Here is a 10,110-nt window from a genome sequence, read left to right as displayed (position 1 = left end):
TAATAGATATATATCATTATATCTCTCTCTGTATCTATCAAGATATATATATATATATATATATATATATATATATATATATATATATATATAGATATATATATATATATATATATATATAATATAATATATATATATGGAGATATTGATAGCAAGTGACTTGATCTGATTGTGTACTGAAACAAAAACCATTGAAGTGTGGAAGTCTGTTTATAATCCATTTAAAAACTCCACAAAAACCGTTAGATTCACTTCAACATTTAAATTTAATTTATCAAAATATTTTCAAACTATCACTGGTAGAATCAATGTAAATTATCATCTAGTAAGTGGATATATATAAATTATATTTTTGTGTATATAAATGATGTTTGTGCGCAAGTGTTCGTCCTCTCCACAACCTGACAACTAGTTATGGCTTGTTTACGTTCTCGTAACTTAGCGGTGCGACGAAAGAGACCGGTAAAATAAGTACCAGACTTATGAAAAGCTCGAAAGTACTAGAGTCGATTCTTTTGCCTAGATCTTTTAAATCTGTGCTCCACCTTGGCCGCTGTCTGATGATTATTTTATATAAAATTATTTCGTCGTATGTTTATGATCTTGTCGGTTACACTATGTCTCACACATTTTCGATAATGTATATTTTTCTAGTTTAAATATACACGCGCGTGTGTGTGTCTATGTGTATATATGGGCATGTATATGTATATATATGTGTGCAAGTATAAGTATATATATATATATATATACACACACACACTCACACACACGAGTTGCACATATATGCGAAACAAGGCAGAAAAAATAGTACTCGAATACCGGAGGTAGAGTAATAAAACACAGTAGTATATATATATAGATATATATATATATATATATATATATATATATATGCAGATCACAAAAAATATGTGTATATATCTATGTATATAGATGCGCGTGCTTGTGAATACATGTATGTAATATAGAGATGTGGCAAATATATGTATATATATATAGTATGTATATATGTATATATAATATGCATATATATGTACATTATATAATATATATATATATATATATATATACATATATATATATACATATATATATATATATATATATATAATATATATATATATATATATATATGTATACTTCCTATTATACATATAAAACACACAGTAATCCATGTAGTATTATCACGACCATCACCAGTGCCCTCCTCATCATCATCTTCTTCTTCCTCCTCCTTCTCCTTTTCCTCCTCCACCTTTTCCTCTTTATCGTCATCAGTTGGCGTTCGAAAATTGTTCTCGAGAGACTGGAAATAATTGAGGAAGTGAAAAAGACGGATTAACTAAATCTAAATTAAAGATCTTTATCTGCGACTTTCTGAAAATGGCTAATATGTGATAAAGGTTAAGACTGGTCTTTGACTGTTAATTTAAGATAGTGAATATGGCTGGCACCATGAAGAAATCATGAAAATGTCCTGGAAAAAAAAAAAAAAACAACCAACAAACCAATCAGTTAAACAATGAACCAGGCTGCCAAACAGCAACTAACTAACCAACCGACCGACAAACCAACCAACCAAATGACAAACTAGCCAACCAAAAAAACCAGCCGACAAACCAGGCAACCAACAAACCTACCGACAAACCAACCAACCAAATGACAAACCAACCGACCAATCGACAAACCAACCGACAAACCAGCCAACCAGCAAACCAACCGACAAACCAGCAAACCAAAAAACCAACCGACCAACCATCCGACCATAAACCAACCGACCAACCAATCAATCAAACCAACCTACCAACCAGCCAACCACAAACCAACCGACCAACCAGCCAACCATAAACCAACCGACCAACCAACCAGCCAACCATTAACCAACCGACCAATCAGCCAACCAGAAACCAACCGACAAACCAGCCAACCACCTGATTTCTTATATTTCTAAAGAAATATTTGGCTGGGAAACTGTTCGTGTCGACGGTGGTCAGCTTCGAGGAATATTCTATAGAGGAATGTGGTATTTGTACGAGATCGTATCCTTGGAGAAGAGGATGTCGAAATGTAGAATTGTGAAATGAGGGGTTTGGAGAAATTTGTTATTGTTTGGTTGAGAAATGGAATTTGTTGATTCGAGGTTATCTTTTCGTCTGAGAGGAGAGACTTTTCGGTTGATTGCAGAAAATGTCGAAAGGTTTCAACTTTGATACAATCTGTGGTTAAGCTGATCACGAAACGTGTATTGCAACCCCCCCCCCCGCATATGATAAGCGAGTTTGCTTTTGCCGTTCATTCATCCCACCAAAATTAGGGTCCCCACCAATTTGAGGCCTCTTATGTTGTGGGAAATCAATATTAAAATGCAAAGAAAGGCAACGAGTTGGCCGAATCGTTAACGCATCGGGGAAAATGCGTAATAACATTTCGTCTGTCTTTACGTTCTGAGTTCAAATTCCGTTGAGATCAGTTTTGACTTTCATCCTTTCGGGGTCGATAAAAATAACCACCAGTCGAGCAAGTGGGATTGATGTAATCGACTTACCCACTTCCTCCGAAATGGCTGGCCTAGAGTCAAAACCTGAAACCAATGATAAAATGCCAAAAATTGATAGTTATCAACGCCAGGAAAATTTGCATCCGTTGAATGTTACCTTTTCTTAGGGCAGATACTGTAGAAAATGAGGCCCCGGAGTATTTACTCACAACAAGCGCCGGTAAGGACGACATAATTATTACGAAATAATTATTACGAAATCACCAAATTGAGTTATAATATATTTAATGCTATTCCCACCACCGTCAAAATGCGCGTATTCAAGTAGTTAGGGTTGTTGGTGGCGTTTGGCCTGCTGGTTGATGTTGCTGGGCTCACGATCGTTACACTCTAGGTTCGTTATTCTCATCGAGTAGTACATTGTGTTTTTGAGTACAGAAAGCACTTGCTTTCTCGTTGCTTATAGAAATTAGCACCGACAACAACTGGGGTCTCGTATAGGACAGCAACTGGGGTGTCGCTTATAGAAATTAGTACCGACAGCAAATGGGGTCTTGTACATTCTCTCAGAAACTTAAACGACATCAAGTAGGTTAAACTCCTACTAAACTGCCCAACAGAAATATATCAATACTCATTTTTTATATTGTATATTCGTAGGTTGGTAGTAAAAATAATAAATAAATGCGCCCTTTTAAAGCCTAGCCAGTCTCATGGACCCGGTTTCCGGGTTTCTATGGCGTATGTGTTCCCCAGCTGGACGGGACGCCAGTCCATCGCCGCGCTACTCATTTTCGCCAGTTAAGTTGACTGGAGCAACGTGAAATGAAGTGTTTTGCTCAAGAACACAACGCGTCGCCCGGTCCAGGAATTGAAACCACAATCTTACGATCATCATGCTGACACCCTAACCACTAAGCCACGCACCTCCACAGGTTGGTTGTAGAGAAACCTTAAATAGGGGCGTTCATATCTTTATTAATTGTTTTAGAGTTACTGCTAATGTAGATTCAGTATGGTAATATTGAAAATATTTCGGAGGTAATGCTTTCTGATTTAGGTATAAAGGCCGGTAATTTTTAGAGGAGTTGCCCGATTATACCGACCCCTTAAAATCACTGACACTTTATCTTATCGAGAGTGGAGAAATAAAAAGGGAAGTTAACCTTGATAAGTTTTGAAATAAGAATTTCAATAGAAATGTTTCGCGGCATATGTTCCGACGCTCTAACATGTCTTATTTCTTTATTGCCCACAAGGAGATCAACACAGAGGGAACAAACAAGGACAGACAAACGAATTAAATCGATTACATCGACCCCAGTGCGTAACTGGTACTTAATTTATCGACCTCGAGAGGATGAAAGGCAAAGTCGACCTCGGCGGAATTTGAACTCAGAACGTAGCGGCAGACGAAATACCTATTTCTTTATTTCCCACAAGGGGCTAAACACAGAGAGGACAAACAAGGACAGACAAACGGATTAAGTCGATTATATCGACCCCAGTGCGTAACTGGTACTTTATTTATCGACCCCGAGACGATGAAAGGCAAAGTCGACCTCGGCGGAATTTGAACTCAGAACGTAGCGGCAGACGAAATACCTATTTCTTTACTACCCACAAGGGGATAAACATAGAGGGGACAAACAAGGACAGACAAAGGAATTAAGTCGATTACATCGACCCCAGTGCGTAACTGGTACTTTATCGACCCCGAAAGGATGAAAGGCAAAGTCAACTTCGGCGGAATTTGAACTTAGAACATAGCAGCAGACGAAATACCTATTTCTTTACTATCCACAAGGGGTTAAGCACAGAGGAGACAAACAAGGACAGACAAAAGGATTAAGTCGATTATATTGACCCCAGTGCGTAACTGGTACTTAATTTATCGACCCCGAGAGGATGAAAGGCAAAGTCGACCTCGGCGGAATTTGAACTCAGAACGTAGCGGCAGACGAAATACCTATTTCTTTACTACCCACAAGGGGCTAAACACAGAGAGGACAAACAACGAGAGACAAACGGATTAAGTCGATTACATCGACCCAAGTACGTAACCGGTACTTAATTTATCGACCCCGAGATGATGAAAGGCAAAGTCGACCTCGGCGGAATTTGAACTCAGAACGTACCGGCAGACGAAAATACGGCTACGCATTTCGCCCGGCGTGCTAACATTTCTGCCAACTCCGTTAAGTAAAAGTAACAAATTGGTTTCATTCTTCCGTTCCCATGCTTGTAAACTAGTGTAAAATGCAAGAAAATTAAGATAATATTCAAAGTAATGTCATACGTTTTGTTTAAACTCCAAATATATCACAAAAGGTAGTTTACCTTCAGAACTTCCATACATATATATATAAAAAGACTCCGCCGGTTACGACGACGAGGGACCCAGCTGATACGATCAACGGAACAGCTTGCTCTTGAAATTAACGTGCAAATGGCTGAGCATTCCACAGACACGTGTACCCTTAACGTAGTTCTCGGGGATAATCAGCGTGACACAGAGAGTGACAAGGCTGACCCTTTGAAATACAAGTACAACTCATTTTTGCCAGCTGAGTGGACTGGAGCAACGTGAAATAAAGTGTCTTGCTCAAGGACACAACGCGTCGCCGGGAATCGAACTCACAACCTTACGATCATGAGCCGAATGCCCTAACCACTAAGCCACGCGCCCTCACATATATATATATATATGTATGCAACACGGATTTTTGTCAGTGAACAGGTCGCGGTCTTAAAGCGACGAAAATATTTTTTACAAATTAAACTTAAATGCTGAAGTGAATCGAACGGCCTTTGTGTGTTTCATAAATGGCTTACAAACACCTTTCACGCTGCAATTGTTTTCGTTTCAGCACACGATCTCAGATCAAGTCACTTGCTATGCAAGTACATCCCCGTACTTCCAGTATTATTTTTCTAGTATTATTTTCCCTTTCTCGTTTACACTTAAATCTTTACATTCAAGTGGTTTTATACTCGCAAAAACATTTACCCATGCATACACGCACACATATATACAGACACATACATATGCATATACATTGAAGCAGATAGACACATATTTATATAAAGAAGGAAGAACAAAAATATACATGTTGATGTTAATTTTAATATTTTTCAGTTTCAGAATTTATTATTGGACATGACAGACTGAAGTGGACAGGTATCTCAGTTGCATAAATTTATCATAATTCATTTGCGAATAATATATCATAACCACCACTTATTTATTAACTTCGTTCAGACAATTATATTGACACGCATACAGAATGTATGTACGTACATACATAATACATACATACATACATACATACCTATATATATATATATTATATATATATAGATATATATAGAATATATATATATATATATATATTATAATATATATATTATATATATATACTGCTATACAAACATTATATATATGTATATGTATGGATTATATATATATATATAGATATATATATATATATATATACAGCTATACAAACATATAAATATATATGTATGGATATATATATATATATATATATATATATAGAATTACAGCTATACAAACATAAATATATATGTATATGTAGGATATATATATATATATATATATATATAGATATATATATATTATATATATATATATATTATATACAGCTATACAAACTATAAATATATATATATGTATGGATATATATATATAGATATATACAACTATATACAAAACATATAAATATATATGTAATGTATGGATGGATATATATATATATATATATATATATATATGTGTGTGTGTGTGTGTGTATGTATGTATGTATTAATATATTTGTGTAATTATATTTGGGTATGCAAATAGAATAAGATGAACTCAGTAAGTGAATGAGAGAATATTTTATCGTTCAAAGAATTTGATTAAATCTGTCGGCACTCCCACTTCATCGCTTGTATTTTTAAGCGACAAACACAATTCACAGACACCGTGCAAGCACACACATCATACGCACATACACACATACACCCATATACTATATGCATGCATATTACATATAATATATACGTACATATATTCATATGCATATATCCATATATATATATGTATACATATACACTCACATACACATATATACTTAGGTAAATGCAGATACGTGGGAACTTAGAAACATATACCAAAATTATATATATATATGTATATATATATTTCTTTATTGGCCTCAAGGGGGCAAAAGAGAGAGGGGACAAAATGGACAGACAAAGGGATTAAGTCGCTTATATCGACCTCAGTGTGTAACTGGTACTTTATTTATCGACCCGGAAAGGATGAAAGGTAAAGTCGACCTCGGCGGAATTTGAACTCAAAACGTAACGGCAGACGAAAGACCGCTAAGCATTTCGCCCGGCACGCTAACGTTTCTGCCAGCTCACCGCCTTTATATATATACACATACACACACGCACACACATATATATATACACACGCATATACACGCACACATGTATCTTAAGATATAGTTCGTTAAAGTTGTAGTTTTCGTTGGTCGCCTCTCCTCGTTATACACTCTCTGGGACGTATGTGGCGCCGTATTTTGAGCAAATTTCCATCTCCTCCATTTCAATGTCCCGGATGTAACCCATCTGCGTTGACCTCGTGACGCTGGAATTGTGTCGTTCAAACCGCTTCCGCCGGACGTACTCTTTTCCTCTGAGGCACGAGCAAAGTGCATTGAGGAAGGCTTCTCTGAAGTTCCTTGACATGAAACCGTAAACAACGGGGTTGACACAACTGTTTGAGTAGGCCATCAAGAAAAAGGCTTCCCGCATTGGTTTTAGGTAACCAAAGTTCAACAAGGGCAGATAACCGTAAGCGACCAGTAAGTTATTGGTCAAGATTGGTGCCCAGCAAATGACAAAAAGGACGATGACCAATACCAACATTTTGATAACCTGTTAGGAATAGAAAGAAGTCATATATTAGTATCATATATATTATAATATTTATAGATGAAGTTATATTATACATACTAGACGCCATGATAGATCGTTAGCCACTACACACATTTTTTTCTCTCCTTGTTTTTTCTGTGTCCCTTTCTGTAGAAGAGCGTAGGCTCGAAACGTAAAAGACTTTTTCTATTCCTGAGCGTTATACTAATACATCTGTTCGTTTTGTACACCACCTGTCTTCGTCTTTTGTTTTTTTCGTAAACTTTCCTTATATTATACATACATACATAGGCACAGCAGTGGCTATGTGGTAAGTAGCTTGTTTACCAACCACATGGTTCCGGGTTCAGTCCCACTGCTTGGCACCTTGGGCAAGTGTCTTCTGCTATAGACTCGAGCCGACCAAAGCCTTGTGAGTGGATTTGGTAGACGGAAACTGAAAGAAGCCCGTCGTATATATGTATATATATGTATGTGCGTGTATGTTTGTGCGTCTGTGATTGTCCCCCTAGCATTGCTTGACAACCGATGCTGGTGCGTTTATGTCCCCGTCACTTAGCGGTTCGGCAAAAGAAACCGATAGAATAAGTACTGGGCTTACAAAGAATAAGTCCCGGGGTCGAGTTGCTCGATTAAAGGCGGTGCTCCAACATGGCCGCAGTCAAAATGACTGAAACAAGTAAAAAAAATACATACACACAGATATATATATATATTATATATAGATATATATATATATTATATATATATATATATATATATATAGATAGATAGATATGCCTGTACACATGTACGCACACACATATATATGATTATACGTACATATGTACCACACATACGAGTGGGTGGGGTGCTGAAAAGTTGGCACCTTTAAGGGTGTTGCAAGCGACCTGGTTGAAGACCCATCTTCCCGAGTTCTTTCAACGACCGCAGCAATGAATGTGTGAATCTGAGAATGGAACGTGTTGAATAAAATCATAATTAACTGATTCTCCTGTATTTTCTGTTACTAAAAGCCAGGAACTTTTCAATTCTACATCATATATGTGTGTGACTGAAGCCATTCACACATACATACATACATAACAACAGCTGTCTGTCTGTTTTTGTCTGTCAATCACTCACTAAGAAATTTTTAAAATCTGTTATCTCTCTCTCTCTCTCTCTCCCTCTCTTTACACCGTCGCTAGAAGGGGTCTTAACTCATGTTTTGTAAATAATAATGGCGTCACTACAGTGAATTTCTCCGCCGTGAAAATTGAAGTTATGGCTAAAAATTATTTACCGCTATTCGCAAGTGCCTCGGGGGAAAATGATTTTACGAAAATACAGCTAGGATCGTGACGAATGTCCTCCTAAAATTTGAGCGACATGCGTGCTAATTTGTGGATGTGCATAAACTACAATGACGCGCACACACACACACACATCCTGCCTTATATATATACAGATAATAGTAATAATAATAATAATAATAATAATAATAATAATAATAATAATAATAATAATAATAATAATAATAATAATGATAATAATAATAATAATAACTTTCGAGATACCTGTTTCCGTGTTTGATCATCTTTTGTAGTGTTCGTTTTCATTTTAATCCTGGATTTATAGAATGGATCCTTTTCCGAAAGATTTGTACTCTGAGTAGGACATGTGTCATTTCTGGAATCAATTCAGAAAGTAAAACATAAAATATGTGTGTTTACGACCAGGAATTCATACATTTAAAACGGTATCGACTGATCTAACTTATTTTATTGGGTATCTTTTTAGCACTGAAACAAGATTCCCAAACTGGTTTTAAATTGCTACCTAGTTAATGTCAACATATGATTGAATTATCTATCTATCTGTCTGTTTGTCTGTCCATATGTCTGTCAGCCCGCCTGTATGTCTGTCTGTCTGTCTGTCTATTTGTCTGTCTGTATGCCTACCATTTATCTATCTATCTATCTATCTATCTATCTATCTATCTATCTATCTATCTATCTATCTATCTATCTATCTATCTATCTATCTGTCTCTCTATCTATCTATCTATCTATCTATCTATCTATCTATCTATCCATCCAAGGAAAATAAAGAGCAGAAACACAACCAAACCAAATGCAAACACGAACAAAGCAGGGGGAAATACATCTCCCGGAAGACATTTTCAAAACCAAACGCAAACAACAGCCACACCACCACAAAACATATACAGCAAACATGCTCACAGCCATAGACACCAAAAACACAAATTTGATGGAATACATCCAATCAAAAACAAACATAACAGAAGATGACATAAAAACAACAACCACCCATACACAACACCACCAGACCACATCAAAATAATACACATCTCCAAAAGTCTGAACCACACACTCAAAGGATTTTCCCCAGTGCGGTTGGTAATGCCAAAAATATCTCACAAAGAAACTGTACGGGATCTTCTCGAGGACCAACCAACGGAGGAGAAAGCAAAAACTTCGAGCAGTAAGTAACCCTTGTATTCTAATTCATTAGAACTATGATCAAGATTGGTTGTGTAAATGCGCGTGGCTTGGGGTCCCTTGGAAACAAGGGTACCTCTTAAATGACATAAAGTCACATAAGTTAGAAATCATAGCCATAAGCGAGACCAGACTCCACAATCGCGGGCCCTAAAG

At 36.5% G+C, this 10,110-nt stretch overlaps 1 protein-coding gene across 2 annotated transcripts; it reads right to left on the bottom strand.

Moving 5' to 3' along the window:
* Positions 1 to 744: 744 nt before the first annotated feature.
* On the bottom strand, positions 745 to 9,115 carry LOC115227570 (cholecystokinin receptor-like). Of its 2 annotated transcripts, XR_004997103.1 has the most exons (3): positions 9,010 to 9,115; positions 6,945 to 7,450; positions 745 to 763 (listed from the first exon to the last, which is right to left on the bottom strand). XR_004997103.1 is itself a non-coding variant. In XM_029798357.2 (2 exons), exons 1-2 carry the CDS (start codon positions 9,049 to 9,051, stop codon positions 7,058 to 7,060), a joined length of 435 nt encoding a protein of 144 aa, XP_029654217.2. In that variant the 5' UTR covers positions 9,052 to 9,115; the 3' UTR covers positions 6,893 to 7,057. The 2 variants fall into 2 exon arrangements, 1 of the variants encoding a protein (XP_029654217.2); XM_029798357.2 differs by lacking the exon at positions 745 to 763 and having other exon boundaries at positions 6,893 to 7,450.
* Between the last annotated feature and the right edge of the window lie 995 nt (positions 9,116 to 10,110).

This window comes from Octopus sinensis, unplaced genomic scaffold (assembly GCF_006345805.1).
Source record: "Octopus sinensis unplaced genomic scaffold, ASM634580v1 Contig04819, whole genome shotgun sequence".
Classification (NCBI taxonomy): domain Eukaryota; kingdom Metazoa; phylum Mollusca; class Cephalopoda; order Octopoda; family Octopodidae; genus Octopus; species Octopus sinensis.
Note: the sequence above shows the minus strand (reverse complement) of the source record. Positions and strands in the feature narration are given on the sequence as shown.